At 36.7% G+C, this 13,653-nt stretch overlaps 1 protein-coding gene across 1 annotated transcript; it reads left to right on the top strand.

Moving 5' to 3' along the window:
* Nucleotides 1–10,532: 10,532 nt before the first annotated feature.
* LOC147521798 (phosphatidylinositol 4-kinase gamma 5-like) lies at nucleotides 10,533–13,103 on the top strand. The gene is given in 2 exon segments (XM_086588290.1): nucleotides 10,533–11,160; nucleotides 11,162–13,103. Coding segments are annotated over 2 exon segments (1,917 nt in total). The 5' UTR covers nucleotides 10,533–10,668; the 3' UTR covers nucleotides 12,587–13,103.
* Nucleotides 13,104–13,653: the final 550 nt, after the last annotated feature.

Genomic DNA, 13,653 nt, shown 5'->3' with positions numbered 1-13,653 from the left:
CTTGATATATATCCTAACAAAAGTGTCATGTGGACGAAGTGACCGATTCTTTTTAATTTTTTTTTCTTCCTTCCACCAAAAATTCGTTACTAATTTGGCTTATTAGTAAAGAAAAAAAAAACAAAAAAACCGACAAAAATTCTTTGTTATTGTGAATTTGTTATTAAGCAAACTGTATTGGGCTTTGCTATCACAGCAGCTGCTCTTTCGCCATTGTTGACTTTCTGCTTGGTGATTGAGTGGGAGTGCTGAAAATGTTCTTGGTATATGGACAATAAAATCCAATTCCAAAGGAAATAAACCAATAGGCGCAAAAAAACTGGACAACAAATCCATGGACGCATTTACCACTCACGGAAATACCGGGATTCTTTTAAATGACCGAAGTCCGATCCAATAATCAATGTGCACAGAAACAACCAAAAAGAATGACACCTATACCACTAACCATGAATTTCAAGTCATGTACTCATATGGAGTATGGACACTGTGTACCTATTATTCTATCGATTTTTCGGTGCAGCAAACTGGTAACGAAATATTCCGAAAAGTAAAATGAAGAAAAGAAAATGAAACAGTGGCTTGAGGGTCTGTATGGTTGTGTTCAATGAATCAGAGGCAGGGAGAAGAAAGGAAGGTAGAACGAACACGTGCACACCATATTAATGTCAGCTCATCTACTGCAGTTTTTAGCTCCCTCTGGTCCGGGCATGGGCTCATGGCCTGCACGTTTATTATTTTTATGAATCTGTTTTGTTTACTTCCATACTTGATTAAGTTTACCAAGATGTCCTTGTTGAGGACAATTCACTGAAAGTTTGTTCAATTATTCCACTGAATTGGTCTGATCATACATCTGGGCTATTTCGAATTCGAAACCAGATAATTTTGAAAGAGCTATTGGTACTATGGTGGACCATGAAGCAGTGCACATACTGGTGCTCAATTCCTCGTACTGCCTTAAGCGCTTGATTGTTGTCACTTGTCCGCCGGTCAGGGTATTCGATTTCAACCACACTCGTCTAATATATATATTGTCTTTGGGAGATTATTTCTTCTATTGAATCAATACTTGTTAGAAACAAGAAACGAAAAAAGCAATGGTTATTTGCAAGAACCTGCAATCCTGCATGCGCGCGGTCCTGCATCAATTAGCATCCAACAAGTGTTACACAATATCCAGTTATAACTACTTAAACTCTAAAATTTAAGCCAATAAACGGAGACCTGTCACTATATCATTTTTGAGCGTTTGGGACTTGGAAAATTTTATGAAGAATTATCCGCATTTTGTTGAGATTTGTTGTTTTGTAGTGGGTTCTCAATCAAGATTCTATATAGGACGAAATCACTAATTTCTTTTTTCTTTAATCATATAAACATGGGTTCCGTATAAACAAGCCAAAATTTTCAGCCTGCATATCTTTGGCATCATATTAAAGAACGAATATATCTTACATCTCTTTTGTAAATTGTACCACCATATATATTCCAACAACTTAAATCTGCTCATAAAAAGTGCATTGTTTACATCCATCATAATCCAAAAATGAAGTGCATTGTTTACATCCATCATAATCCAAAAATGATTTTCACCGTGAAATGATGTTGGTGCAGTATAATTATTAAGATGGACATGGAGGGTTGCCAAAACTTAAACCATCCTATTTTTCAGCATTTGGATGAAAATGATCGCCACTAAAGTATAGATAATATTTTTCTAGATCTAAAGCCAAACCATCATCGTAATATGTCAATCTCAATGTCAAAAGGTCAGTACTCAGTACGTACATATTCTCATGAAGTGTGAGCTCATCGACCATAGGATATTTTTTTGAAGGTTTGAGTGGAGTAATTCGCAAATACGCTCTACCTTGTGGAATCAAGATTATTTTCTACGTTATCATCAATATAATTTGTTCCATAAAGCCAAGGCCTAGATAGTGACTTGCATCATATCATATGCTATGGTCGGATGGATGATATTTTTATTTTTTGTTGATACATAATTAATTGTTTGAGGCATCATTTGACATATGGTGATCAGTGGGGAAGATTTTACTTTATTAATAAGAGAAGAGTCAAGCTTGTAGATGAATCCCAGACTGACTGTGGCTTTGATGGTAATTGGTAAGTGATGTATTAAACTAATAATTTTAGTTCATGATCTCATATTAAATTATCTTAATCAACAAAATCAAGGGGATCTTTTCATGTGATGAGAAAGTGTTTGAACTCATTAACCTAATCTATATCTAACCATACTTTAATAGTCATTTGCACGTAATCTGATTGGATAAGTTAGTATTAGTTAAGTGTCATATCTTACACTGTGGCTTATTACTTATTTGCATTGCCAGATAATCACTCTATATATATATATAGCGAAAGATTTCAACCTATTCTACAGTGACACAACAAATTGAAACATTCAACCAATTAAAGCATATTTAGGCATTTAGCAGAGAAACCAAAAAAATACCAAAGTTTTTGAACCAAATCAAACACCAAACCAAAAAAAACACCAACCAATTTTAAGAAAAATATCAAATATTCGACATCAAATGGCGGTTTTTAGATAAACCATGCCATATAACCCATGAGACTTTCTCAAAACCGCACCACTGAAGCTCATCTTAAAAACCGAAGCCCATGCAGTTTTCAAGAAACTGCGCGATGTGTCGCACATCAACTTTTTTATTTTTTCTTTTTCCAAATTTCTCGCACGGTTTTCGCAAAACTGCGTGATTGAAGTATACACTCTAGCCCAGGCTCATGCGGTGTTCAAAAAACCATGTATTTTTTGAAAAATCGCGAGAGAGATTTGATACCGCACCAAAAGCTGGAACCAAATTTTAGCCGATTTAGTGTTTGGTTTAGTATTTTTTTTTGTGTTTTCATCCATATGTGTCTCTTCTTAACAGGAAAGGAAATTTGGTGTTTGATGTTAGGACCGTATCTCACCTAAAGATACTCTTAGGTGGAAGATGACATGTCATATCCACATCAGCGAAAAATAGACAAAAAAAGATAATATATATATATATCTCTCTCTCTCTCCTCTCTCCTAGCTCTTTGGCTCTTTATTCTCCATCTATTCTTCTTCCTAAAACAGATACAAAACAAAAAGCTCCATTAAAGGCCTCGGAAGACCTATAATCTTAAATGGCGAATTGTTCGCTCGACCATGCAAAATCTCTATCGAAACTAAAATCATAATAAAACTGGATTCTCAATTTGCGAAAACCTCAAAACTTAAAACTTGTTAGATAGTAGGATGGTTGTTACTTGTTTGTCCAAGACTCCAAGTATTGCTATTGTCCTGACATCCGATTCAGCACAGCTAATTATTACTGGGAGGAAGTATCAAGAACTATAATTTGCAAAAAGTGGTACTCAATATTGTATAATTTTGCAAATACAACCTATAACTTCCTCTCTTCTTCCTTATTTCTTTGTAAAAAGTTTGTCTCTTCTTAATGTTCGCCATATCAGTTTTGAAAGATCAAGCCCCTTAATCCTTGTAATAACAAGTTCATGTTATAGCCATGTCAAAATGTTAGAAAGGTGAGAAATTGTATCTTATTCTGCGATGGAGATAATGGATATTAACTGTAAATCGACAACGCAGACGTACTCAAGTTGTCTGCACGCATTGAAATATATATACTAGTGCTGCAATCTTTAAAATTTTGAATAGTAGGATACTTCAACAGTTCAACCTTAATTCAAATCTTGCTCATGAATGGGAGAACAACGAAGAATAATGAGAATGTCACAACACTTCCTCTCTAAATAGTTCATACTTGCAGACTCATCAAGTTTACACCTCTAAAGACTGACTTCATTAGTCTCCAAGATCAAGGTTTTCACGTGAATTTTTTTTAATGGAGTTCGAGATTTCCGACATGAATTTTTTTTAATGGACATCGTTTTGTATATGTTTGGTTTCCTTTTCCGGTTTGTATGTTCGTTTAGAAAAAACATATTGGGGAGACTTCGCCATTTTCACTTTCACGGGACAGTATTATTAAAATTGTGAGCGCTGATGTGGAGCTGCCACCTCTTCTGACCACGTCAGTAGATTGAAATAGTAGGTTAATTTAGTTGGTCTGTCAGTCAGTGTAGCATTACTTGGTTGTTAAACTGTTTCAGAGAGAAGCGGTCTGGTGAGAGACTGAGAGGAGATGAGGTTTGATTAATAATAAGCAAAACGGTCTGTTATTATCTGTTGACGCGGACATAACTTGTTAGCGTCCACCTCAGTGTGTTGGTGGACTTTGTCAAATTGTTGTGACAGTGTAGAATTACTGAAAACTTTCTTTGAGCAAGTTCAATGGGAGCAGTTATAGTGGGCTGCTAAAATGTGCCACAAGCTCTTTAGTAGCACCAGCTAAATTTGGCAGTCTAAATTCGAAAAATCAGTCCAATTGAAATTTTTAACAGCTGTTAAGTTCAGGATATGGACGGCCAACTCTGTCATTTGTATGTTAAATTGTAACGGGCGACATAAACTATGCCGTCTGTCTAGTCCAGACATCCCAAACGGCTAGTTTTTCTGAAATTGTAAATTTATAGCAACTAATTTACATAATTCTCTCACCATTTACTCCCAATTCTCATACAATTTCTATCTATTCTAACTACAACAATCACTACTCCAAGTACAACAATAGATCCAAATGAACATGAAACCACATCAAAGGGAAATAAATCTACAAGGTTCACCAATTTTTCAATTCAAGAAGATGAGGCTCTTTGCAAAACATGGATATATGTTAATGAAGATCCAATTGTTAGTGCATGGCAACGAGTCACACACTATTGGGAGAGAATATTAGAGAAATTTCAAGAGAGAGTTGGCGAAAACAACAAAAGAAGTAAGAATTCGGTGTCCACTCAATTTGGACACATCAAAAAAACTTGCAACCGGTGGGCGGGAATTATTTTATATTCGGAGAGGACCGCAAGAAATGACACAACGATCCAAGATTGGTTGGCCGAGGCAAAAACAACATATATGTTGGCTCATAACACACATTTTCAATTTAAGCATTGTTGAGTCGTCCTCAATGATAGCCCAAAATGGAATGAAAAATTGGAGAGTCAGTCCACAACTATATCGAGAAGACGAACCAACGTCATTCTCGATGTAGATGATGAAGTCGTGCTTTTAATACCCACAACGCCGTCGGCAACTCTTGGTGACATTCCAATTGATCAATTTCCTACACAAGTTAGGGATGGAAGTGGAGGTGGAGGTGGAAGTGAAAGTGAAACCAAGAAAAAACGACCACCGAGAACAAAGAGTGAGAAAGAAAGAATGAAAAAAATAGGAGATAATTACAAGATGATGGAGAAGTATTCGGCACAAATGACGAATATCGCCCAATATGGTGAAGATGATAGAGCTCAATAAGTGAAAAAAATACAACAAAATATTAGCACAAGATACTTCTACTCTTGAGTCGGAAGTTGCCGAATACTTCAAGACGATGAAAATGGATATAATTTGCCAAAGGAGAGAGAGTGAAACGTTTGGAACTCCAAATGGTGCTTCTAGTGGGGGTGGTGCTTCTACTACTTAGATTCATTTCAATGTTGTTTTAGTTATTTCATTTCCATTGTTGTTGTTAATTCATTTCCAATATTATAAGTTCAATTTCAATTTGAATTTGAATTTGAATTTAATTTGAATTGTCTTGAAACAACATAAAGTCAAGCATAGATAATACTTAAACTATAGAACAAACATAGATAATGCTCAAACTACAAACATATAAATACTTATACTACATTCCTTGATCCGCATGAAATTGCTAAAGGTGATTGATGAGGTAAACTCTTAATTGACCATTAGTTTCTCTGCTCTGAATGTGACGAGGTGTGTTGAGTCTTCTTACAATTTCCTCATTTCAATTCCCGACAACATGCAATGGCACTGGTGGCTCCCAATCCATGTCAATTTTGCCAATCTTCGATATCAATCTCTCATTTATCTTCGACAATCATATTATGTAAAATTATACACATCTTCATTATCCGATTAATGTCATCCCTACTCCACATTCACGCCAACCTCTTGATTATCCTCTATCTAGCTTGTAAGACACCAAATACACGCTCCACATCTTTGCGACACACTTATTGTATCTTAGCAAAGAATCCCTCTATTTGAGTTGTTGGGTGAGGGATTGTGTTGTACAAGTGTAGCCCATTTTGGATAAATCCCATCAGCTAGATAGAAACTTATTTTGTATTGGCGACTATTCACGGTGTAAATGCAACGAGGAGCATCACCACGCATAAAATTGTCACAGAGGTGAGAATGTTGAAGCACGTTGACGTCTTTGTTTAAACCCACCATACCAAAAAAAGCGTGCCAAATTCACAAGTCTTGATCGACAATGACTTCCGAAATGATTGTAGATTTCTTCTGATGTCCTATATGTGTACCTTGTCATGTCGTAGGACATATTTTCCATTGCCAATGCATACAATCCAAACTTCCAAGCATACCTGGGAAGCCACGATTTTCACCTTGTGCAAGTAGACGTTAAATGTTTTATTCGTTTGGAGCCCTAAAATATTCTTTCTTGAAGACCTCCAACATGGCATCACAAAAATGGCTCAAGTTTTTGAAAAGGGTGCTTTTTGCTATTTGAACGTATTCATCCCACGCATTTGTACTACACCTATATATACAAGCAACCACCTTTTGCATACTCATCAAACATGACTTTCTAATGCCATAAACCTTGTATGTGAAATACTTGTCATGGTTGGAGACGACTTTCAAGATTCGAAGAAAGAGATGGCGGTGCATCCTAAACCTCATACAGAAGATATCAAGGGGATATTTCGGATATTACATGAAATAATTCCTCATAATCCTATTGTGAGAGTCGATTCGATCACGATAAATGTACTTTCTATCGGGGATCGAGCCTCAATGATCACAATTAGCTTCGTGCATGTCTTACAATAACGATAAAATAGGTATGAACATGTTCTCGTCATTATTCATTATTTTATCATCTTCGGATGAAGAGCTTGATTCAATATAGCGAGAAGAATAAACCATTTTGAATGTGAGAAGAAAAGTTGCAAAGTTGAGAATGAATGTAAAAAGAAATATTGCAAAGTTGATAATAGTAATTCAAAAAGTGTGAATGAAGACAAAATTGATAAATTTGTAGTCTATAAAGTTGACACAATAAATGAGGTTGGTGGTTGAAGAATTGATGGTTAAGGAGTTGAGGGTTGAGGCTTTGATGACAAGTAAATGCATGTGAGTGAAAAATTTGTTAAATTTGGCTAAGTCTAAATCGTGTTGAGTGTCTGGAAGGTACGGACGACATAGTTTCTGCCATTTGTACATAAATAACCAACAGACGGCATAAACTATGTCATACGTCTCCCGAAACTTATTATGACAGTTGCTAGCGAAAGTCTTAACTTTAATTGTGTTTTTGACTCCTTCCAAATTTAAGACCCTTTTAGCAACCCCATTTGAATGACATTTTTGTAGTTGGGGTGTTATATTTGCCTTTAGCAGCTCATATACTTCCATTGGACTTGCTCTAACCATCTAATCTTCGAGTCACTTCCCTAGTATATCTAGACATATAGTAGCTTGACTTTGTTATTTTGACAAGTGAAATATTTATATCCAGACAAAAAAATATCAATTCAATATTAACATTTATCTTGAAAATGATATCAATGGGATGATTATTGATACCAACTCAAATTGACAAATTTATTATTATTTTTTTAAAATACACTCAAATGGTTGATTTTCATTTGAGTATGACGCATGTCTAATTAAGTTTCACAAATGCTTACAAGGCTGTGAAAAATACAAAAAACAAAACTCTTGACACATTTTTTTTTTTATAAACGATTCTTTTCATTACAACATGCAGATAGCTGGTCACATTTTCGTTAACAAAAAAAATCTTTTTGAGTAGATGTAAATACTTGGGCCAAAGGCACTAAGTTTTTAGAGCATTTTTAGGTGAGATACTTTTTTAGTATCAAACACTAAATTTGGTGTTTTTCATCTTAAGGAGAGTCACATGTTGATGAAAACACCAAATCGGCCAAAATTTGGTTTCAGCTTTTAGTTGCTGTATCAAATCTCTCACGTGGGTTTTTCGGTTTTGGAAAAATCGCGTGGTTTTTCTAACACTGCATGGGCTTGAGCTTCTAAGTGGGTTTTTTTGGTGCAGTTTTGCCAAAACCGCGTGAGAGATTTGAAAAGAAAATAAATAAGAAAGTTAATGTGCGATACATTGAACGGTTTTGAGAAAACCGCGTGAGCTTGGGCTTTAAAGATGGGTTTCAGTGTGCGGTGTTGAGAAAACCGCGTGGACTATATAGCGCGGTTTATCCAAAACCGCGTCATTTGATGTAAAAAATTTGATGTTTCTCCTAAAATTGGTTGGTGTTTTTTTGGTTTGGTGTTTGGTTTGGTTCAAAAATTTGGTATTTTATTAGTTTCTCTCCTAAAGATACTCTTAGTACTTCTGTCTCTAGATGTACAAAATATTGTTTCAGTATCATCATCATCATCATCATGCATGGTCGTATTGAAATGCTGCTCTTAAATCTTGAGTTTTGAAGTTATTGCTAAATTTATTTTGCGGGATTTGGAGGAAATGAAATAGCTTTTATTTTCCAAGAACGTTGAACATTTAAATTTTGAGCATGTCTTTAGTGCGCAGGTCGTATAATGCGCAGGTCATATGGGCCGTTAGATTAGTACTTTTGTCATTAAATACACACGCACCCCTTGGTATGAGTGGCCGAGATGTCAGGACGTACCTACATCTCGCGCACCATAGATTTAGCCTTAAATTTTTAGTTTCACAATTCTCACATTTGACCATCTTAAATCACATTATTTTTAAACACGTATCGGATCTCGACCCCCAATTTATGCATTACTTAAATGCCCAATCCCAGAAACCGCCATATCCTGCTTCACGTTCTTCTTGAGATCTTCTTGACATTACCGAGAATCCGAGACAATAGGAGCAATTGCATTACTTGACTTAACTACCCTTCTTCTCTGCGTTATATAAACAAACAGAGTTAAGAGTTAAGATTTTTGTAGGCAATTAATCTTTTAAGTGGATTCGAGTATTTGGCCATCATGAGTGAGCCATTGAAAAGAACTGACTTGGTCAAGTTTCAAATCAGGATCTGGTTAACCATCTAAGCGTCATTGTAATCAAACAAGTCGTCTTCTAAATAGAATATGATGGCGTCAAAATAGAAAAATCTTTGAAAACTCATGAGGATAATATTTAACTTGGGCATACATGAGAGTGATTGAATTTTAGTTAACAATTGAGCATTGTATGTTGATGTTCAATACTTCAATCACACTACTGCTCACATAACTACACTTACTAGATTCTTTCATTCTGATCCAGTGAGGCAGTGATCCACCAAGTCTAAAACAAAAACAACTTTCATCTCAATAGTTATGCTTCCTTTCGTGCAACAAAAAAAAATCTCCAATATATCACCAAGGTCAATTACGTCCACTAATTTTGGTTAAAAACCCACGTGTCACAGTCACCACGTCATCATCCAATCACTTATCTCCACATCAAACGAAAATCCTCATCCAACGGACGGCATCACACTTCCAGACTCTTCCATTTTAAGTAGAAAGAAAGCACGGTTAAAAATAATCTGGTAACTTTTTTACTTTTTAGTTTGTGTTTTTTGTCTCTCTCTTCTTTCCTTCTTCTTCAAAAAGAGATTCATTCCGAGAGAGAGAGAGAGAGAGAGAGAGAGAGAGAGAAGGAAAAAAAATTAGAGGCTTCGTAAAAATAATAAGAAGAGGGTTTCAAAGGTTGATAATGTTTTAGCCGTTGGATCTTCTTTAGATCGAAGCCGTTACTACTACTACTAACAAAACTAACAATCTTTTTTTTTTTAAAATTTCTTGGAGCTCTTTTTTCCCCAGATCTCTTATTCAGGTCAGTTCTATTTATTCATTTTTTTTCTAGCTAAGTATCTCATTATTATGTATGTTTTATGGTTTGATTCAATGTTGAATTGAAATGGTAGTTGAAAGTAATGAGACGGATGAAGTTTTGATTAGAGTTTCTTTGGTTTATCCGATTTAATCATTTTTTTTTTTTGGTTTATGGATAAACATAAGAAGATGATTTTTGTATAGATCTATTAGAAATCACTAAGAAAGATCAAATTAGTAGATTTTAACTCTTTCAAGAACAATTTAACTGTATTGTATTGATTGGTCAATGTATGAAATATATCAACAAACAACTTTTTCAATATTTTGTTGTAAATATCTTTTGTATCTTACTTGTCAATGAAGAAAAGTTTTATTTATTTATTTATAAATTTGTCCATTATTTTGTACAGATCTGCTTGGGGGATAAAATGGCTTTATCAATGGAGCAAGCAGTGGATCTCTTTTTAGTTCTCTCGCCAGCGATTTTTGTAGATATTTTCTGATGTGAAGATTTGTAGTTTATTATGCAATTATCTAACCTGCTGATTTGTATTAGAAGATTGTGTAGCGCTTAATATTGGCATTTTGAGAGTAATATTTTTTTTTCTCTGCTGCCGCCGTGACGTAGTTGGTGGCTTTGAAAACCACCGGTTTTCGTTTCCCTTTCCATGTATCCCAACTTGGACAGTCCAGTTCAGACACAAATGGCAGTTGCACTACTGAATGGACCCATGAATACTGAATATCATGGGAACAAGAGATTGGAAGGAAAACCTGCTGGGAGAAGGAGGGTATTTGTACAAACTGATACTGGTTGTGTTTTGGGGATTGACTTAGATCGGCGTGATAATGCACACACTGTGAAACGAAGGATGCAGCTAGCTCTTAATGTTCCGACTGACGAGAGTTCGTTGACATTTGGGGATCTTGTTTTGAATAATGATCTTAGTGCTGTTCGTAATGATTCCCCTCTTCTGCTTACAAGGAATTTCTTGCATAGAAGCTCTTCTACTCCGTGTTTGTCGCCTACTGGGAGGGATCTTCAGCAGAGAGATCAAGGTGGATTGATTGAGATACTAGGCCGGTCAAGTCGCTTTCTGAAAATTAAACAACTGGCGAATGATATTGTGAAAGCTGTTAAGATTGGTGTTGATCCTATCCCCTGTTCATAGTGGACTTGGAGGAGCGTATTATTTTCGAAATATTGGAGGTGAGAGTGTTGCTATTGTGAAGCCCACAGATGAAGAACCTTTTGCACCAAACAATCCAAAAGGCTTTGTTGGAAAGGCTCTTGGTCAGCCGGGGTTGAAGCGGTCTGTAAGGGTTGGTGAGACAGGGTTTAGAGAAGTCGCAGCGTACCTCCTGGATTATGGGCACTTTGCTAATGTTCCTCCCACTGCCTTGGTCAAGATTACACACTCTATATTCAATATCAATGAGGGGATGAATGGTAACAAGACTCACGAGAAGAAACAGGTGAGCAAGATTGCATCATTCCAGCAGTTCATTCCTCATGACTATGATGCGAGTGATCATGGGACCTCCAGCTTTCCCGTTGCAGCTGTTCATAGGATTGGGATATTAGACATAAGGATCCTTAACACAGACAGACATGCTGGAAATCTTTTGGTTAGGAAGCTTGTTGGGGTTGGGACGTTTGGTCAGGTGGAGCTCATTCCTATTGATCATGGTCTTTGCCTTCCAGAGAGCTTGGAAGACCCATACTTTGAGTGGATCCATTGGCCACAGGCATCAATCCCCTTTTCAGAGGATGAGCTCGAATATATAGCTCGTCTCGATCCTTTCAAGGATTGTGAGATGCTTAGGTTGGAGCTTCCCATGATCCGAGATGCATGCCTTAGGGTATTGGTTCTGTGCACGATCTTCCTTAAGGAGGCAGCAGCTTTTGGTCTTTGTCTCTCTGAGATCGGTGAGATGATGACTAGGGAGTTTAGTAGTCATGAAGAGGAACCTAGCGAGCTTGAGGTCGTATGTATTGAGGTAAGGAGGCTTGTGGCTGAACGGGAGATGTACATTCTTGAACCTGATGCTGGAGAAGAAGAAGAATTTCTGTTCGACTTAGACTGTGGGGAAGCAGTAGTGGATTATGCTCCTAAGTTTGTTGATGATTTCCTGACCAAAGACCCACTACCTTTCAGTTTAAGACTTGGGAATGGTCGGAACCCTCTCTCCAAGTTAGAGGAGAGCATCGAAGAAGATGAGAGTGAAGGCGAAGAGCCTGCCAAGGAAGTAATTAACGACTCTCCAAGTCGAACTAAGGTTCCAACAGTTTTGAAGTTCCCCATCTCACTGAAAAATACTAATCTGGTCGAGAAGAATCAGTTGTTCCAGGGTATGAAACCAGAAGGCAAGCATCTGGTAGGTCAGTCTTCATGCAACCGAAGTGCAAATGAGCAAGTTCCTGGTAGCGTGAGTTTTGTAAAGTTAGTAGACATGAATGAGGATGAGTGGGCTTTCTTCCTTGAGAAGTTCCAGGATCTGCTGTGTCCTGCATTTGCTGGTCGGAAATCCTTGGGTGCTGGACAGAGGCAGAGACAGAGGCTTGGGACTTCATGCCAGTTTTGAGATCGTTAACCCTGTTGATGTAAAGAAGAGTGAACAAAGAAGAGTGAACGAAGAAAAGAATAAAACAAGTAGGTTGTGCAAAGTGAAAATGTTTTGTTGCTAGGCAAGCTCTGAGGTTTTCGCCCACATAGAAGATGGTATTGTAGTTGCGAGTACTTTTAGTGCAGCGGTAGAAAGGAGGAGAAGGCATTGTAAATATTCTTTAGATTTCAGGGATCAGAGGGAGTCATCAGCTTAGAGGAGGTGAAAATGTGATGACTTTGTTCTTCTTTCCTTTTTTCTTTGATCCACTTTGTCCACTTGTAGGAAAATAACCAGTAGAATAAAATCTTCTAAAGAAAAAAAGAGTTAATGTACATTATAATGTTGTAAGCCTTGTGTATTGCTATTGCTTTGTTTTGTTTTGTTTGTTAGCTTGATTGTTCATTCAAAAACTACTTTGTTGTCGACTGTGTTTGCTTCACTTGTAGGATTGTTGCGTAACCCGAAATGTAGCACGGATGGTCCATTGGCTTGATTTATTTGTATTATTTATTATTTTTGTAGTTATTTAGTTTTCTTTGTGAAAATATTTGAATCAGCTTTAGTTTATCTGTACGTAGTTGTAGTGTGCTTACTATTTATGTCTCTACGACCTGCTTGTGGTTTGTAGTGAACTGTGGTGCTGGTTAGTTGGGGACTGGGGATTAATTGGCCATTGATGTTACCAACTCACTGACCTCTTAATGGAGTGAGTTAATTTCCTGTATCAACTTTGGTAATGAGGGTCATGGTGAACTGCCCTCAAGTCAATTTTGTGGTATTCTTTTACAGTATATAGAGACTCTTGTCTAGGCCGAATAGAAATGGAATGAGAAAAGTGAGCAAGCTGGTGAGGGAGGTCCTCATTACAAAGAGGTTCATATAAACCCCGTTTGAAGAACAAAAGAGACCATGGTGAGCGATTGACAAACTATGATCTACTTTTGCTGACTTCAACAACATGTCTTATCTTTTTTTTTTTCGATAATAGACAACATGTCTTATCTAGAGTCGTTGTTTGCAGTCCCTTGTGTGCACAAAAAAAA

The sequence above is a fragment of the Coptis chinensis genome, chromosome 1 (assembly GCF_015680905.1).
Source record: "Coptis chinensis isolate HL-2020 chromosome 1, ASM1568090v1, whole genome shotgun sequence".
In the NCBI taxonomy this organism is placed as follows: domain Eukaryota; kingdom Viridiplantae; phylum Streptophyta; class Magnoliopsida; order Ranunculales; family Ranunculaceae; genus Coptis; species Coptis chinensis.
The sequence above is the reverse complement of the archived record's forward strand: the minus strand, read 5'-3'. Positions and strand labels throughout refer to the sequence as shown.